The sequence below is a fragment of the Panthera tigris genome, chromosome D1 (genome assembly GCF_018350195.1).
Source record: "Panthera tigris isolate Pti1 chromosome D1, P.tigris_Pti1_mat1.1, whole genome shotgun sequence".
NCBI classification, from domain to species: domain Eukaryota; kingdom Metazoa; phylum Chordata; class Mammalia; order Carnivora; family Felidae; genus Panthera; species Panthera tigris.
Window position 1 is genome coordinate 45,794,255 of NC_056669.1, and position 19,956 is coordinate 45,814,210.

The 19,956-nt window shown below is 46.9% G+C and overlaps 1 protein-coding gene across 3 annotated transcripts in view; it reads left to right on the forward strand.

The window, feature by feature from the left end:
- The window catches only part of ME3 (malic enzyme 3), a 184,034-nt gene that overhangs the window by 127,677 nt on the left and 36,401 nt on the right, over positions 1–19,956 (forward strand). For 2 of the 3 annotated variants that reach the window (XM_042959698.1, XM_042959700.1), the window contains 2 exons: positions 947–1,108; positions 11,619–11,722. In XM_042959698.1, coding sequence (XP_042815632.1) covers positions 947–1,108; positions 11,619–11,722 — 266 coding nt within the window. The remainder of the gene's footprint in view (positions 1–946; positions 1,109–11,618; positions 11,723–19,956) is intronic. The other variant, XM_042959699.1, reaches the window with a different exon arrangement.

The window sequence follows — 19,956 nt, forward strand, 5'->3', positions numbered from 1 at the left end:
TGAAGGGTTGCCCTACAGAAAGTGACTCTCCCTTCTCTGTCTCTGCTGCCCTCATGCTGTTTATGCTGTACCCACTTTCCTTCCAGACTCGTTAATTATAAATACATATATTTCATCTCTTGTTTTGCCCCTTAGTTCTTGAAGGTCTGAGTCCGTACATACTTGTTATTACAAAAGCACAAACTGACGCTCCTTCCCCCAGGATGTGGCATAGTGTCTGCGAAGTGGGTGTTGTGTAAATATGTGCTAAAGGAATGAATAAGTGAATATCTATCATAATCACAATAATTTCAGTTACCATCAGCTTCATCGGCATCTGTTAGTTAACAGCAAGGAAGTCCCGAACCAGCACCGTGTCTGGCACCTAGGATGCCTTCAGTGAATATTTCCCAGAACACGAATCCCAGTACATGTCTAGAATCCTCCTGGTTTCGTGTGGAGTAGTGACCCCAGCAGCTGTCATAGGAGCCCTGCCCTGTGCAGGGTGGGTTTATTACACCCTAGGAGCAGGTCTGAGAGACTTCATTGGTCTCTATACTGGGGGCTGGTGGCAGTGGCATGAACACCTGTTTTTCATTGTCTCTGTTCATTATGTCCTTCCTTCCCTGCCCCCAGATCCCAAGCTGAGAAGATCTGCTTAGTTTCTTTGAGGGGGAGCACCTAGATGTGATTTCCCTCCAGCTGTTTCTTCAGTCCCTGTCCCAAACCTCAGAGCAGGGCAAGGTGTTAGCTCAGTGGGGTTTCTCACCAGCCTGCCAGGAAGGGGAGGGCACGGGAAGAAGAAAGCCTACCTGCAGCTGAATGAATCCCTTGGCCTTTCCACAGACAGGCGGTTTTGTTCCGCAGCAGAGGAGGTGGGTGTCCATTTGACGGGCCTGACATGTGCAAGGGTTGATAAGATGAGCACTTTGTCATGAGAGGTGCTTCCCGATTGTTTTGTTTCCAGGCCGTGGTGGTAACTGATGGGGAGCGCATCCTGGGCCTAGGCGATCTGGGCTGCTATGGCATGGGCATCCCCGTGGGCAAGCTGGCCCTGTACACAGCATGCGGAGGGGTCAGCCCGCAGCAGTGCCTCCCAGTCCTGCTGGACGTCGGCACCAACAATGAGGTAACCCACCACCCTGAACTGGAGCCCTGGGGCCAGAAGGTGGCAGCTGGGGTGGGGTGGGGGGTGCCTTTGAGGGGCAGGGTCCACGGGGACCACCCTGGGAAGTGGTGTTTGTGCGTGTCTGCAGGCTCCACTCTGGGTCTCTGTGTCAGGAAAGACAAAAAATTACTCAAGAATTCCTTCTTAGTGACCCTCATCTCTGAGTTTAAAATCAGTGCAAATTCATCTTTTAAAAATTGGAAAAAATTAGGGTGCCTGGGTGGCTCAGTTGAGCGTCTGACTTCGGCTCAAGTCATGATCTTGCAACTCAGGAGTTTGAGTCCCCCATCAGGCTCACTGCTGTCAGCCTGTCAGCGCTGAGCCCACTTTGAATCCTCTGTCCCCTTCTCTCTGCCCCTCCCTTGCTTGCGCTCTTCAAAAAAAAATAAGTATTTTAAAAAATTGGAAAAAATTTGAGAAAATCAGAAGTGTTAAATATAAAATAAAATATCAGTCACACAACCAGTACTAATCATGGTTTATGTTTTGGTGTATTTCCTTCCAGGCTTTTCCCCACCAAAGCATTTATAAAAACAAACTTGGGTTTATATTAAATTTTGCATCGGAAACCTTCCACAGATGGACACCCAGGTTGCTTCTAGTTTGTTTGCAAATATAAATTTACTCTGAGCCCATTTTTGCAGATCAGTCTTTGTTTCTAGGTGTGATTATATAGTTAGGATAATTTCCTAGAAATGGAAATATTGAGGCAAGGGGAGTGGTGATTTTTTAGATTCTTGATTCATACTGTCAAAAACGTTATACTTACTTGGATTGTGCAGTGATCTTTCTCAAGATACTTGCCACGAGTCTTTGCATGGCCTTCCTCCTCCCTGTACACTGTACATCCCCATTGCTTTTTTATTTTTTAATGTTTATTTATTTTGAGAGAGGGAGGGAGGGAGGGACAGAGAGAGAGAATCCCAAGCAGGCTCTGTGCTCAGTGTAGAGCCCTATATAGGGCTTGATCCCATGACCTGAGCCAACATCAAGAGTCAGACACTTAACCAACTGAGCCACTCAAGCATCTCTACCCCCATTTCTAAACATGAATGAGCACTTGTACCTCCTAGCAAGGAATGATGCTTATTTGGGCTTCATCGACAGGTGGAATCAAAGGAGAGGACAGCTAGGCAGACCTTGCTAAGAGCTGGGAAATCGTGGGGCGTGGGAGGTGAAGGAGGACAAGGGAAGTGGGAAGCAAGGACCCTGGTCCTGCATCACTGACAGCCAGGTGAGTCCCTGCACCCATTCTGGTACAATGAGGAACTGAACCAGAAGGTTTTTGAGTGTTCTACCTCTAAAGCTCTTCTCCACATGCCTCCCCTCCAGTCTCAGAGACAGGAGGCAGGATGGAGACACAAGCCTTAGAGTTGCTCCATAAGACCAGTCCTCAAGGTCTGCTGTATGCTGTGTGTGGTTCTCTTTCCTAGACCAGGTGCCTGGGTTTTGCTGAAATTGTCCTTTGGTCTCAACATGCATGGAATCATGCAGGCATGGATGAGTGTAGCGAACTTTAAAAAAAAAATTTTATTAGTTTTCTTTATTTTTGAGAGGGAGAGAGAGACAGAGTACATGAGGGGGAGGGGCAGAGAGAGAGGGAAACACAGAATTGGAAGTAGGCTCCAGGCTCTGAGCTCTGAGCTGTCTGCACAGAGCCCGATGTGGGGCCTGAACCCACGAACCATGAGATCATGACCTGAGCCCAAGTTGGACGCTCAACCAACCGAGCCACCCAGGTGCCCCAAGTGTAGCAAAGTTTTAATTGTTCTTCCCATCCAATACTTCCTGCTGTGTTCCCACTAGATTTAAATTTTTTTAATGTTTATTTTTTTGAGGGAGAGAGACACAGAACACGAGCAGGGGAGGGGCAGAGAGAGAGGGAGACACAGAATCTGAAGCAGGCTCCAGGCTCTGGGCTGTCAGCGCAGAGCCCGACGTGGGGCTCAAACACACAGACCACAAGATCATGACCTGAGCTGAAGTCAGACGTTTAAACTGACTGAACCACCCAGATGCCACTCCAACTGGATTTAATTGAGACCTTTACTCACTGTCTCCTAAGAACCTGCTCCAAGCAGCATTGAGTCTGATCCTAAGACCTCTGTATCCCCTGGAAGGGTGTCAGTCGCCTGTAGCACATGCATAAGGTCCTGTGTCATTAAAGTTCCAACACCCTTGCAATGATGTGCTAAAATCTAGAGCCCCAGCTTGTAATAAACCCACCAGAAGAGATGGCAGGAAACTATGAGTAAATCATGGCCAGGCAGCTTTTCACAGACCACCCTGTTTAAGCTTGACAACCCGGAGAAATTAATTTGCCCACAAAGATCTGCTAGGAGTGACAAGGCAGGGATCCTAATCTGTATCTGCCCTCCTCTTCCCATACCACAGCTGCCTGCCTGGCTTCCTGCTGCTTTGTAAGCAAAGGTCATTTCTTGATTTTTAGAATTTTTATTACTAAGGTCACTTGAACACATTATTCAAAATCTTAAAACAGAAATGACATTTCTCCCACAATGCTACATCTATGTTTCTTTCCAGTATCTGTCTATGCATAAACATAGATGGAGTAATGTGCCTATAATTTTGTTCTGATTTTTTCAATGAATGGTATTTCATGAACACTTTCTCTCTACTTACTTAGCAAGAGTTTATTGAATGTTGAGTAGGTGTCAGGCACTGGCTAGGCATGAGGAAGATAAATGAGAGCCAGGCGTGGGTGGAATATTCTACTTGTCAGTGTTTCAATACTGCCACCTAATTGATCATTTTAATGGCTAATGTGTTACATCTTCACCAAGTGTCTGCTTCTCCCCCTGAGGCTTTAGGACTCTGAATCACTTCTCCCTCTGGGTGTGGAAGTGAGAGAGCTTCCCCTGGGTCTGCCTATTCCTGTCAGGAAGGACCAGAGTATCCCCCGCTGAGAGGGGGAAACACAAGGTGAGAGGAGGCGCTGCCCCCACAGCATGAGGTGAGAGAAAGCAGTTCCCACCCCGTGCAGTTAGACCAGTACCAGTATCTGCAATGTGCCAGGCCTTTATAGATTTTCATAGCCTTTATAGATTTTAACAGATTTTATAGATTTCAATCTCATTTAATTCTGACAGCAGCTGTATGAGATATTGTCCTCCCCCATTTTATAGATAAAGAAACTGAGACTGAAACATGTTAACTACTTACCTCAGGTACCACAGCACTGAGTGTCAGAGCTGGGAATTGAACCTGGGTATCTCTGATTCCAAAGTTGCCTTGTCCACTGTGGCACTCTTCTTCAAGGGGTCAGGCATTCATGTTATAGACTAGGTAATGAAGACTGGGAAGCAGGTGTTTCAACCAGTCAGGGTCCTGTGGACACTCAGGCGTAGGTGTGCTGATGTTATCTGCAGGGTCCTCTTGCTCCAGAGAAAGGCAAGCTCCCACCAGACCCTCTTCACAAAATTCAAGACACAAAAATCCAAAGTTACAAAGCGGCCCATATCAGGAAGACAGTGGTTTCACTCTTTCCAGATGCATTCACTATATGATGTCCCACACTACAGTTCTTTTTAAAAAAAGGAGTCAATTTGCAAGATTCCCACCCCCGGCCCAGAAGTCTTGGGGCATATCTCCCCACACCCACCCCCAGAGCAAGCCAGAGCAACAGGAGACCCCCACCCCCCGCCACACACACACACACACACACACACACACACACACACACACACACAGCAAGCCAGAGCAACGGGAGAGAGGCTTAATCTTGCACCTTTCATCTCACATGTCAGTGCAGGGAGGGTGCTGTTGTGGGGGTCTGTAGGGTCAGGATGATGACACCATCTGTGTGTGCAGCTCTGTGAAAACCCCTGAGGCAACAGGAGCTTTAATCAGAGTCAAGGAAAACACCCCTCCATGTTTCCTGTTGAAGGAAAACATCTGCTGCCTGCAGCCCTGAAACTGAGTCACTTTTACCTGCCACCCCCAAGGAGGTTTGGAAAGATAAATATGGTGGGCAGTGATCCCATGAAAAGGGGACATCCCATGCTTAACTTCTAAAGGGACAAAGCCAGGGAGCCCCTGCCAGATAGGCCCACCTGCTCTGGGCCTCTGTCAAGGCTGTGTGTGGATTGGTTTGTACGTTTTATTTCCTACACATGCAAGGCCAGACAGCATCATGCACTGTCCACATTAGAAGGGACTGGAATGATAATTGCCCCTTAAATAACCCAGGAGTGAGGGGTGCTAACCCCCATGCAGTTGAAAATCCATATATAACTTTTGAGTCCCCCAAAACTTACTAGCCTACTATCCACAGGAAACCTTACCAATAACATAGTCGATTAACACATACTTTGTATGTTGTATGTGTTATATACTGTATCCTTACAATGAAGTAAGCTAGAGAAAAGAAAAGAATATTAAGAAAGTCACAAGAGAGGGGCGCCTTGTGTGGCTCAGTCTGTTAAGTGTCCAACTTCAACTCAGGTCATCATCTCGTGGTTCATGGGTTTGAACCCCGCGTCAAGCTTCATGCTGACAGCTTGGAGCCTGGGACCTGCTTCAGATTCTGTGTCTCCCTCTCTCTCTGCTCCTCCCCCACTCTTGAGCATGCACGCACTCTCAAAAAATGAATAAGCATTTAAAAAATTTTTAAAAATCACAAGAGAAAATACATGTATGGCACTGTACTGTATCGAAAAAAAAAATCCCTGTGTAAGTGGGCCTGCACAGTCCAAATCTGTGTTGTTCAAGGGCCAAGTGTACTTGTCCTTCAAACCCCTTGTTCCACCCAGGAAGAGGGGCCTCTGAGCAGAAGTGGCTTTCCCCGGGTTTGATTCTGAGCCCAGTAGGTCCTGCAGGGCAACCCTGGGCAGGGGCGGGGGGGGGCTTGGGGGCTTGGGGGCTTGGCTCTAAAATGGCCTCTGAGCCTTAGGAGTCTTGAGCCTCGATGGATTCTAATGGGTGGAGAGCTCCTTGGGGACACATGGGAACAGACTGTCAACAGAGCTGGGCAAACAGCCTTGGGTGTGTTACCGGACTGCTGAGGAAGCATGGGTTTGCCAACAGAGCTGGGTGTTGAAGGCCTGCTTCCGCCTCTCGAGAGCATCGTTGCTGAGGCTGATGAACAGCCAGTGTTCACCATGTGGTGCCATCAGAGGCACTCACTCCCTGTGTGCATGTGACCACTGAGGGTGCCCCTCCTGGGATCTTTGTAGCTTACCCATGGGTTTGACTGAGCAACCAGGGACACATGTGGTAGGCATAACTGCCATCCTGAGAGGGGGGGTGTGCTGTGTCCACGCATGAACCCAATCCCATGACCTCCCCAGACCCCCAGATGTTCTCTGGGTAACCTCTTAGCATGCCTGTTGCTACTTAAGATACATATTTTTCCAGGCCAGGAAGTTCATCTCTCTTCCAGCTTTATTTAATCCAGTACTCAGAGATATGGCAAGTGAAGAGGAGGAAACCCATTTTGTTTTCCATGACATTTTGTCTCCAAGAAACACCCAAAGTCACAGACCTAAGTGACAGAGCCTAAATTCGAACCCTGGTGTGTCTAATGCCAAAGCCAGACCAGACTGAGGGCGCTCAGAGGGAGCACCCTGACCAATACCACCCAGCCCGGCAGTGCCCTTTGCTCTGCATGCAGCACACTGCCTCCCAGCTTCAAGATCCCTTCTGCCTCTCTTGCTGGGGTTACCAGATTTAGCAAAGAAAAATATACGATGCCAATTCAATTTAAATTTCAGGTAAATAGCTAATCATATTTTGGCCTGTGTTCCATGTATGTTCCTTGCAACACTGGGGATATATTTAGGCTAAAAGAAAAAATTATTGCCTAGCTGAGATTCAAGTTGAAGTAGGCGTTCTGTATTTTTTCTGCCAATACTACCTACTGAAAACTTCTAAACACATACGTAAGGAAGTGAAGGATAGAGGAGGGGTGCAAGGAGAGAGTCCAGGTCAGTTACAGCCCCACGCCTTGCTGGCAGCCATTGTTACAGGTAAGTCACTCAGTGGGACAGAGGGCAGAATATGGACTTCTTGTTTCATGGTGTGCCAGGACAGAGTGAGTGCTCCACCCTGTGCTGTTTTGGAGAAGCCATTCCCCCTCCTGCCAAGGGAGATCCAGCTGGCTAGTGATGGGGACTCCATCACTGCTCCCCAGCCTCACCTGCAGGATAATAGCCTGACCTTCCCAGCCACTGCTGAGTTCCTTCAGAGGACCAGGCAGAGGACAAGCCCCCCCCCAGGTCAGCTGTTCCCCCCCTACATGGAATATTGGGGAGAAGGGACACTGTCATGAGGTCCAGTCAAAGCAAGGCTTAGCTGCTTTCTGGATGTGTGCGTTTGGGCAATTTCCGTAAACTGTCCACCTTCCTCATCTGTGAAATGGGGATGAGAATAGGTAAGACAGAAGGATCGAATTACTTTTAATTCAGTAGTAAATTACTTGAAAGTTCTATACAAATATTTTCAGTATTTATATTTCAGTATTATCTCCATTAGAAACTTTACTTCCAATTTTTTGCGTGTGCTTAGTTAGGAAGTATTTCAGGCATAAAACATTTTAATATAAAAGCAAAATATAAAGACTCTTCTAAAGCTTTCGTAGTCACTCATGTCTAAGTAGTACCTCGTTATGGTTGACCTTTGATTCTAAACATAGATATACTGAAAAAGTTTTGGAAAATCCTAAAATTCTTCGGTACCTCTGGAGAATTTGCCTTGCCCCACAAACCACACACGCAGCACTGAGAAACTCACTTTTCGCTGCCTGATTGTACCAGTGATTCAAATCTTCACTTTGGCAACATTACAGATTGTAACTCACTGCTGGACCCTTTAAGTCTGTATAAAAACTAAAACTGTGAGTCTTTTCTGCAGATGCTGAGAATTATACTGTTTCTATATGTGTATGCCCTTCAGGGCTGTGTGTGTGCATGTCCGTGTGTGTGTGTGTGTGTGTGTGTGTGTGTGTGTGTGTGTTTCGGATAGCTGAAATTACATCTGTGCCCTTTTATATCCTGCTCTTTTCACTTTAAATAATCTCATACACAGGGCGCCTGGGTGGCTTAGTCGGTTGAGCGTTTGATTTCGGCTCAGGTCATGATCTCACGATTCGAAGGTTCCAGCCCCGTGTTGGGTTCTGTGCTAACAGCTCAGAGCCTGGAGCCTGCTTCAAATTCTGTGTCTCCCCTTCTCTCTGCCCCTTCCCTGCTGATGCTCTATCTCTCTCCTTCAAAAATAAACATTAAAAAAAAGGTTTAAATAACCTCATTAAATAACCACATTTGTCCAGGTGGCTGCACAGTTTTAAAAACCACTAACTTTAATGACTGTCTAGCTTTCCATCAAGTCCTCATAACATTTACTTTATGGTGTGCCCTTGGCTGGATGTTTCCTGACCCTAAGTGGCTTTTGCAGGGTCACCTTGAAGGTGGCACATGAAGGGTGGGCACCTGAATGCCCACCATCATCCTTTAGTCTAATAAACACACATGCCTGCCAGGGCAGAATCCTAAACTGTCTCAGGGAGGTATAATCTGGAGGTGAAGAGAGTGAGAGTCGAAGGATAGGCTTACCCTCTTGCTAAATGTAGAGTGTGGTGCTTGGCAGAAAGCTCTACACCTACCTTGGGTTGTGTGCACTTGGGATTGGGGTTGAGGGTTTAGGAAGGCAGATACTTCCTGCCTAGTCTTGTCTGTCCCCTACACTTTTGCATAACCACGTCTGTAGCACTATCAAGACAGTATGGGTCTAGAGCAGTGTCTTTAACAAAATAACTCCATTCTGGTGGATGTGCAAAAGAGCTGCCCGAGCTGTGTGGCTCTGTGGGGAGGACCGTGGGCTCTGGAGCCAGGCAGCCTGAGTTTGAGTCCTGACTCTTCCACTTACCAGCCTGAGGTCTGTGCACCCGATCCTCTGAGAAACAGAGGTGTGAAAGGTTTGTTGGGGAACACCCAGGAAGAATAAAGGGGGAAGCAGGAGCAGCTGGCGAGTGGGTGGGGCCTTCAGGCTACAGTGTAGATCTGACCCCCTTGAAAGGAGAGAAGGAAGGAAGGAGACCTCAGTCAGAAGACCCCAGCCTGGGTGTGTGTCTGACTTTGGCTCAGGTCATGATCTCATGGTTTGTGAGTTTGAGCCCCACATCAGGCTCTGTGCTGACAGCTCAGAGCCTGGAGCCTGCTTCGGATTCTGTGTCTCCCTCTCTCTCTGCCCCTCCCTCACTTGCACTGTCTCTATGAATTAATTAAGAAGATCCCAGTCTGCAGTGTGGTCCTGGGAAAGCCTCAGGAAGGTTGATGGAAAACCCAAGCCCTGGTTGCCTGCACAGAGGGTTGGCCCGGCATTGGCCAGGCATCTGCTGTGCGTGGCCATGGCTGGGAGCAGCCCAGAGACAGCATGGCAGCTGAAGGCTGTCCACTCAACTCCTCTTCCTCAGCAGGTTCTCTTAAGGGAGTTCTAAGCCACACACCTCTGTGCATGTCCCACCTCTTAGGGGAGAATTGCATACTTAGAATGTTCCTTAGCATGTGGCACATATGAAGCGCTGTGAAAGTTAAAGCTGCTGTCATCACTTTATGGTGTATGTTAAAACTCACAAAGCTCTCTCACAGACATTATTTCTTTTAATCATCATAAGCACACTTTCCAGCTGGCGTCTCATTCCCTTTTGACAAATGAGAAGACAGGTCCAAGGGGTCCTGTGATTTGCCCAAGCTCACGGCTAGTCTGTGATGGGGGTCAGATTTGGGGCGGGGGGGGGGAGCTTCCATTTGAGGGCAGGGCTGTGGGGTCCTTATCTCTGCATCCTACAATGCAGAGATGAGCGTAACATGATGCTTATCCTCAAAGAGCTCATAGTTTTGGTGCTGCAGACACAAAACTTCTGGAGACGCTCACACACAGAATCACTTACTGTTTCCTGAATATACCAGGCACTTTTCCCTCCTTCTGCCTCCAGCCCCCAGCCCTTCCCTATGCTGACTCCACCTGAAGAGCCCAGCCTACCTGTCAAAATCTGCCCATCTTTGTTTTGTTTTTTGAGAGAGCGTGCAAGCACATGAGTGGGAAAGGGGCAGAGAGAGAGAGAGGGGGACGGAGGATGTGACACTGACAGCAGCGAGTCTGATGTGGGGCTTGAACCCACAAACTGTGAGATCGTGACCTGAGCAGAAGCCAGATGCTGAACCCACTGAGCCACCCAGGCACCCCACTGTGTCTTTTAATGCTCGACTATTTCCCCCATGACAGTCACCGCCTATCCCCCAGTGGGAATTACTTTACTCCTTCCCTGTGCTTCCATGTGCCAGACTTGGTGCCAAAACAGTGTCACTCTTCACTGTAGTAGAGTTTGTTTACTCATGAGCCCCCTGCAGTAGCCGGTGAGCACCTTGAAGGCAACAACCACTCCTTACTCATTTACAGACCCCAGGAGGGCCCAGTGTCAGCAGTAACAGACCGGCAGTAAATGTGCATGATCGGGTCCACTGATTGTGTAGGGTGTGTGTGTGAGGGGTTAGAGAAGAGGTGGGAAGTTGGCCAGTGGCAGACACAGAAGATAACCAGAGTGTGTGAGGGCTGTGACAGAGCTGCAAGAGGTGGAATGGGGGGACCCCTAACACAGGAGGTATTCCGCAGGGGGACATCTTTCTTGAGCGGAAATGTCTGGTTGTATCATTGTATCCTTGTACCCTCAGGGACTAGCACAGTGCCAGGCACGTGGTAGGTATTCAGTGAGATTTCTTTTGAATGAATAAAGTGTTTTCTAATTTGAATTCAGATCTGTGACTTTGGACGAGACCCAATACCTCAATCCAGATGCTGTCTAGAGCCCCAAATAGACGTTTGGCAGTGTTTAGAGACATTTTTTCTTGTCATAACTGGGGGTGCTACTGACTTCTAATGGATAGAGGCCAGAGATGCTGCTAAATATTCTACAATGTGCAGATCCGCCCTCTCATCAAAGAATTCCAAGCCAAAATGTCAATAGTGCCAGTATTGGGAAACCTTGAAATAAACCCAGAGCAGGGGCACCTGGGTGGCTCAGTCAGTTAAGTGTCTGGCTCTTGATTTCAGCTCAGGTCAGATCTAATGGTTCATGAGTTTGAGCCCCACGTCTGGCTCTGCACTTACAGCACAGAGCCTGTTTGGGCTCTGTCCCTCCCTGGCTCGTTCTCTCCCTCTCCCTCTCTCAAAATAAATAAACATTTTTTTTTAATTAAAAAAAAAACCAGAGCACCTGCAGCCAGGGGTTGGAAGACCACGTCTGAGAAAGGATTTTCTGTGTCAAAGCATCCTTGTTTCCTAACATTGGAACCACCTAGGAGTCCCAAGTCAGTCAGTGGCCTAGCCTCCAGACCCTTCTAGGGATGACACCTGGCGAGGCAGGTCGGGCAGCCAGCGTCCAGCTCCCTCCGCCCCCTCTCCCTGGTCCTTCCCACTAAACCAGGGCAGTTGAACAAACAGATGCTGTCTTCTCCAGGAGCTGCTCAGAGACCCTCTGTACATTGGGTTGAAACACCAGCGTGTGCGTGGGAAGGAGTACGATGACCTGCTGGACGAGTTCATGCAGGCTGTGACAGACAAGTAAGTGGGTCACCCTATTCCTTTTGAAAAAGGACTCTTGGGAGATGGTCTGGATCAGGCCAACACTGTATCTGACTGTTCAGCAGATGCACAAACAAGAGGCAGGAGATGCATGCTTTTCTGAGTGTTCTGAAAGTTGCAACTTGACCCCGTGTATCTGGAAGACTCAAAGCCATTGGGTTTGTTCCGTGGGAGACTGAGAACAGAGGGGAGAGAGAAGAGGGTTGATGACTGAGAGCCTAAGTGCCCGATGTCCCAGAAAGAAAACCCCTTTGCTGAGCTGTTCTGGGCCCTTGGCATGAACAGGGATATAGTGAGCGGTGGAGAAAAGAAGTGTGCCCTTCTGACAGACTGGCTTGGGAAGGCAGTTTGCCACATCAGCCGTCATTTCTACCTGTACGTGAGGACCAGGCAGCATTAATGAACCACCATAGCAGGTCACACGGCTATGGGCCTGCAGGATTTATGAGGTGTCATCTGTGCTCTGGGGTATGTGATATCGGTGGCTTCAGCCCCCCTCACCTGCCCCCTCTGTGTGCCATCATGGCCACCCACACGCCCTGCTGTGGCTGGTATGGTCCTGGGATGGAGTTCTGGAAATAGCCTCTCCACCCACCCATGTATAGTCTGACAGGCAAGTCAGTCAAGACAGTTTCAGCAGCTGGGCAGACCCCTGCAGACCCCGCAGGTCCCCCAGTCACTTGAGAACCTCCAGCCTTTGTTGCTGTCCCAAGAGTGTCCAGGTCATGGCAGAGCTGGACTGGGCATCTGGGGCAAAGTACTCCCTTGCCTGTGCTCAGCTGCTCAGAGCAAAGCAGTGGGCTGGGAAGAGAGCTGCTCTGGCCTCTGCAGCTTTGGGGGCAGGAAAACTAGATCTGACTCTTGACCCCATCTCCTCTAGGTCTGTGACGTCATTGAGTAGGTTCCTGAGCTTTTAACTTTCTTCATCTGGTCTCCCTATTGGGATAAGATGCAAGCATTTTATTGTTGTGTTTTTTGTTTTTTAAGATGAAAGAAAATAATACTGTAATTATATGGAATGTGAATGATCCTGTAGAAAAGCAGAAATTAGTAATGGAGTGTGGGGTCAGGGGGGTGGGGTCCAAAGTTCCCAAGTAAGCAAGAGGGTGAGAGTCTGGTGCACACCTGAAGAGCTTACCTTTAGATGGGCGCACAGATGCTCATCCACAGGGACAGAGAGGCACAGTCATGGGTAGGTGGGTAGATGTGATGGGGGCTGGGGATGGAAGGTCCACTAACAGAGGACAAGGTCATCCACAGAGAGTAAGGATGGGGCAGAGGTGGAGGTTTAAGGCTAGAGAAGGTATGACCTGAAATGTCCAAACGTGAGGATGCTTGCTGGACAGCCCTATGGCCCCCCACAGATCACTAGTCATGAATTTAACCTATTTCTGTGTTTTTTTTTCCTCTGGCTAGTTTCAGCTATCTGGATGCAGGACAGGAAGAGGCAGAAAGTAGGATTTAACCAAGGTTGGATTTTGATAGGCAAGAGAGAAAAAGAGAACTGTGAGTGTATTCAAGGGGGTGATTATAATGATGTGTCCTGAGGTCTATGCTAAGAAGGGACATGAGGACATGGCAGGGGCAGAGGAGAATAGGGGACAGTGACATGATCAAGAGATGGTAAGTCCTAATGGGGCTTAAGAATTATTGAGGTAGGTAAAAGATCAAATGAGCTGGCCACAAAGGAGGTGGTAATCAGAAAGCTAGGTGCTCACAACTGAGATTATAGAGGAAGTGCTTCTATTGAGATATAACCACCAGAGCACCTGGGGGTCAAGTGCATTAATAGAGGCATAGTGTCTAGAACAAGAGAGGTGAATGTCCCAGCTCATTCTCCCCCTTTCAGGCCATCCTGAACACCAGATTCGGTTCTGGACAAGACACTTAAGGGTCATAACTTTGGAGAACAGTAACCATGACAGTGAGGGAGGGTTTCAAAGGCTTAGCCTGGTGGGGAGGGGGCTTAGGGGCTGCTTTGTCAGTATCAGGGTGAGGTACACCTCCAGATAGCTGAAAGCAATTGTTCCAGAAGAGGGCTCAACTTGTTTCTGTATACCCACCTAGAGAGGAACCAATTGGTAGAATGCCAAAAGAGGCAGTTTTCAGCTCAAAAGAAATTAGAACTATCCCATGGTGCACTAGACTGTGGGAATGAGTTCCTCGTCACAGAACAGGTTCAAGAGTAGATTATAGGTGATGTGATTATAGGAGGAAATTTAAGCATCAGAGACTCTTTTTTAAGATGTTTCCTACCCTGTATTACTTTTGGACTACATAAGATTCCTGCACGGCTGGCAGGATAGGTAATACTGTTCTCATTTTATGGAAGAGGACACTGAGGCCCCGAGAGGCTAAGGAAACTGTCTTAGGTCCCACAGTGTTGGGCAGGACTGCAGGCTGAAACTGGGTCTGCTGGCTCCAAAACCAGACTGCTTTCCACAGTGCAGTTACCTGCAGAGGAAGAGAAGGGAATGGAAGGGGCTTGGAGAGCCCGGTTTCTGCTTCCTGTTTCCAGGGCCTACTGCTTATCTGATGAGTCAGAAGTCGTTCCTCGATTCCCCAGAGAGAAGTCTTGCTATGCGTGTGAGAAGGTTAGATAAACGAGGATATAAGAGGCTCTTCCATTTATCATCAGAATCAGCTCACAGTCTCAGACATGCAGGCAGTCAGGGTGGGGGGCTGGGGAGGGGCGTGCGTCAGTCAAGAGGAATGTGTCCTCAAGTGGAGATGGTGATGAGTTGACAGTTGCTTGTTTTGACTCTCTAATAAGCTAAAGCAGATGTTTCTGTGGATACTGTAGGTGGGAAATGAGCTGGTCTCCCCAGGCACTCTGGGGAATATAGTAGCCCCGAGATCGGATGCCCGGACGGGGGGTGAGTCAGCAGCCCTGAAACCAAACAGAGTATTTTAAGAAAGAACTTTGGGAAATGTTGACTCCTGCCTTCAACTTCCTTGTCTTTTTCCAAACATCCTGCTAATGAAAAGCCCCTATCCCCTGATGGGGGTGTATCTTAAGGTTTTTTTGGCCTTAAAGAGTCGCTGTAGCTCAGTTACTATCCTGGGGTTTGGCCACTGGGGAGGAGGACCCTCCAGGGTAGAAGGAATCTCAGCAGTAAATATCTATCAGTGGGCTGCTCAAAGCTGAGACATAGCCTGCCACTCCAGTAGGGAACACTAGTCATTCCATCCTCCCTGCTCTCTCTGCAACACTGTGGGACCCAGAACACTGCACCTGAGAGACGCATTTGCCCCGGTGGTTTCCACTTACATGTTTGGTTACTTACAGTAGAATGGATGGGAATGGTCTGTTTTAAGTTTGCACCTGTAGCCCTGGCCCCATCTGATGCTTGGACAGAGTTTGTGGTCAGCAGCCGTGTCAGCCTTTTGACGGGCTTGGGAGGGAAAGCACCCCCTTTCTCTGTAGCTCCCAACTCTAAACTAGAGGTTTCTAAGATGTTGAGAGGAGCGATAAAGAAGAAGACAAATGAGAGTTTAAAAAAACAGTAACAACAACAAACTTTTTTTTATGTTTATTGATTTTTGAGAAAGAGAGATACAGAATGCAAGCAGGAGAGGGGCAGAGAGAGGGAGACACAGAATCTGAAGCAGGCTCCAGGCTCTGAGCTGTCAGCACAGAGCCCAACATGGGGCTTGAACTCATGGACTGCGAGATCATGACCTGAGCCGAAGTCGGACGCTTAACCGACTGAGCCACCCAGATGCCCCTTGACTTAAAAAAAATTTGTGCTTTTTAGTTCAAGAAAATTTTCTTTTTGAGTCTCTTCAGCTTTCTGTCTCTGGTTCTCTCTTTCAGTCTCTCTCTCTTTCTGTCTTTGTCTTCTCTCTCTTAGCCCCTCTCTCTCTCACACACACAATCCTACAATTGATACCTGAGGCCACACCATAGCGGGACTGGCACAATAAAATTTCTACCACATTCCACTACTTAAAGCAAATTATAGATCCATACCAGATTCCAAGGGAGGAGATAACACAGGACAAAAATACCAGGAGTCATGGTTCATTGGGGAGCATCGTCCCCTTGCATAACTGAACATCTCTTTGTGTGCATTTCTTAATACAAAAATGAGAAACAGAAACTTGCCCAAGAAGAAAAAATCACTAAACTGCCTTGAGATTACCCCACCAGTTCTGACATCTAGCCCCCCTGTACTGTGCTCTTGGAGCTGGAAAGAAGCCTTTGATGGCCTCACCTGCCACCATCTCAGCTCCACTCACACTAGCCTTGCTCTTCCTTCCATGTGTCATTTTGTTAGAGCCGCATGCAGAGCCTTCATGCTTCCTTCCCCAGTCATGAATGTGCTTCCATTTGGATGGCTCTTTCCTTCTCATCATTCAGACTCAGAGATGGATCCCCACACCCACACAGCAGGGTCAAGTGCTGAGACCCGTACCAGGCAGTATGTTGGCACCGACAGTCCTGCAGAAGACTGGGAGCCTTCAGTGGCTGACGCTCTCAGTGAAGAAGAAACAGGCTGTGCTCAGCAAGCCTGACAAACGACAAGGTGCTTGTGAGGGGGAAGAATGTTTGGAAGAAACCAAAACCTTAAGCCTTCACCACATGTGATTTGGAGTCCACATTTATAACATACACAAGGTTAAGAGATGAGTACAAAATATTTTCCCCTGCCAGTGATACAGCTGGGGAACCTGGCAGAAGGAAAAGTAGAGGCGCCTGGGTGGCTCAGTCGTTTGAGCATCCAACTCTTGGTTTCTGCTCAGGTCATGATCTCATGGTTTGTGGGGTTGAGCCCCATGTCAGGGTCAGCACTGAGGGCACAGAGTCTGGGAGTCTTTCTCTCTCCCTCTCTCTGCCCCTCTTTCTCTTTCTCTCTCTCTGTCTCAAAAATAAGTTTAAAAAAATTTTTTTTAACGTTTATTTATTTTTGAGACAGAGAGAGACAGAGCATGAACAGGGGAGGGGCAGAGAGAGAGGGAGACACAGAATCTGAAACAGGCTCTAGGCTCTGAGCTGTCAGCACAGAGCCTGACGCGGGGCTCGAACTCACGGACCGCGAGATCATGACCTGAGCTGAAGTCGGACGCTTAACCAACCAAGCCACCCAGGTGCCCCCCAAAAAAAATTTTTTTAGTTAAAAGAAGGAAAAGTAAAACTTCTCTATAGGGACACTCCCACGAGCCATGCTGTGTGGAATTCCTTGAGGGGAAAATAGCTCCCCAATGAAAATAAATTCATGCTTCACAATAATCCACATGGAAACAGTCCACACTGTGGGAAAATCATATATACAGCTAATAGAAGACTTAGAACCCCAGAAAAATGAATTATCCTCAGAAAGATTATAAAGCAGCTTTACTTAAATGTATTAAGGAGATAATTTTCACAAGAATGATGTAATGAGGAAAGTACCCAACGCTTGGGGAAAAAAAAAGAAAAAACGCAAGCAAATTTGAAAAGGAACCAAAACAAAACAAAAGCCTCCTGCAAATGAAAAACAGAGTCCTGGAAATCCAGCAGAGTATGCTAGTGTTAGGGCAGGACACCTTCAGAAATCCCAAGCCCTCAAAAAGTACTACCTGTGGGGGGTGAATGGGTGACTCAGTCAGTTAAGCGTCCAACTTCAGGTCATGATCTCGTGGTTTGTGACTTCGAGCCCCACATCGGGTTCTGTGCTGATAGCACAGAGGTTGGAGCCTGCTTCAGACTGTAGGTCTCTCTCTCTCTCTCTCTCTCTCTCTCTCTGCCTGTCCCCCTGCTCATGCTCTCTCTCTCACTCTCAAAAATAATATATAAATATTAAAAAAAAGTACTACCTGGGGGTATTTCAGGCACTCTCCATTCCTATACCTGATTATCCAGAAAAGAAATGGGACACCAACGTGTTTTATCAGGAAAGATTTTTTCTGAGCCACTACTCATGAAACGAGCATTTCGCAAAGATAAGAAAGGATGGATAAGCCCAGAGCCCCCAAGTCCAAGCCTCATCTCTCCATGCCAGAGGGGATATAGCAATTCCAAACAATCCATAGCACAGTACATTACTAATTCTCATTTTCTCTCTCTTTTTCTCTGTATTGTGTTCATTCACACACAGTTTTTTCTTATTCTATCAGATTTATTTTATTAGGCTTAACCAGATTGTTTTTTCATAAGTTAGATAACTGGTAAAAATTCTGAAAAACAAATGATTTCATCAAGTGTTTTCTAAAAAGAAAAAACTATCTGGATGCTTCTACAGCAAGCTGTGAACAGTGACTACAGTTAAGGGATGCAGTTGCCAGGGGTGTTTTCTTTCCAAGGCATCCATTTCTGTAACATTTGATTGTGCACAGGCATCTATTTTGTGATTAGAAAAAATAATGAATTGTTTTATAATGAGTTAAGCAGCTGATTGTTGCCCAGAAATAGTTCCTTATGTAAAAACAAACAAACAAACAAACAAACAAAACAGTCCACTAAAGAAAGAAAGAAGCAAGCAACAATCTCACTCTTCTCCCTTTGGTGAATTCAATGCTAGGCTAACCTAGGCTCTTCTAGACAACAAAGCAACTCACTTACATTAAGTCATTTACTACAATAGTCCTATTAAGTAGATAACAATTATTGTCCTGTCCCACTAAAATAGAAGTTCCAAGGGAGGGATCTTTGACTCTTCTGTTCACTGCTACCTCTCAAGCACCCAGAACAATGCTGACTATGCTGTGGATTTTCAATAAACATGTGCTGAATGCACAGTTTACATATGAGGAAACCGAGGCACAGAAAGGTTAGGGAGCATGTCCAAGATCACACATCCGGTAAATGGTGGAGCCAAGCTGTGAACTGAAGTGGTCTAACTCCAGAACCCACCCTCTAACTTGGATACTTTCTATTTCTGTTATTTTACATGAAAGACCGTTCAACATAATCTAGACACCTTCTTGATATGGTCGTCAAGGAAGATAAATGGGAGGAAGGTCTTTTGGAAACTATCCTACTTAGCATACTCATGTCTTTTCTCTCCGGCTTGTTCTAGGGCATGGTTAGTGCCCCACCCATCCTCACCAGAAGGGGGGCTCTGGAGGAACCAGCCATCAACTCTCATTTTCAAAACTCCATAGCTACCAGCAGTGAGGGAAACACCTTCTTTTTTATTTTTTATTGAGATATAATTGACCTATAGTGTCCATTTAGGGTAAACAACCTGTTGATTGTATGTGTGTGTATGTGTGTGTGTGTGTGTGTGTGTGTGTGTGTGTGTGTGTGTATTGCAGTATGCACCATAGGGTTAGCTATCACATCACTTAATTATCATTTCTTTTTTGTGATGGGAAAATTCTCCAGCATCTGGGTCAGTTATCTGGCACTTCTTGATTCTTCCTTCTTTAATGGTGGTCCTATTGCCCCATCACCCACCAGAGCTGGGTGCCCCCTCCAGAGTTTTTCGTAAAGTACAAGTCTACCTCATGCACTCAGCCCCCAAGGGAAAAGCTGAGGCTCTTTGGCTCTAAGCTTCTCCCGGTGGTTTTAAGATGATACAAACAAAGGAAAAGCATGTGACATCTGGACTACAAAGAAAGTTTCAAGATTTCATCTTAATTTTAAGAGCATAATTGTTCACTCCCAGCCCTGATAATAATGTTTCAAGGGAGTGTTCCCTTTCTGAGTCGTTCTCAGCAGAGATAGTCACTACTCAGTATTTTCACATATACTGAATTTTAGGATGCCTTCTGCAGTTCAATCTATGTCTTCCCTCATTTTCCCATTTCCCTCCCTAGGACTGTAATCCCACAGTCTTAGAACCCCAGAACAAGAAACAACCTGTTCACTTGATCCAAGTCTGGCACTTCATAAGTGGGGAAACTGAGACCCAGGAAGAACATTATTTCCCTGTGGTCATACAATGATAAAAGCAGTGGGAAATTAAGGGGAACCTCTCCAGTTGTTTCCTCTCCTTCACTTAATTTATGAAATTTCTTCCACATTTCCTTTCTTCAGCCTTTATCATTTCCTTCTCTGTGCCCCAGAGTATGGCCAGAACAAAGTGCAGACCCATCCCAAAGAAGTCAGTTCTTCCTAAGATTGTTACATGGACACATAAAATAATCAGAAAAATAGTCCAAGGCAGCACCTGTTTATTTATTCATGTATTTATCTGTATATTCATTCAGAGGAAACATTTATTGAACATAGTGGTAAGTCAGAAATATCCTTTGCTCTGAAAGAGTTTATAATCAACTAGGGAAAA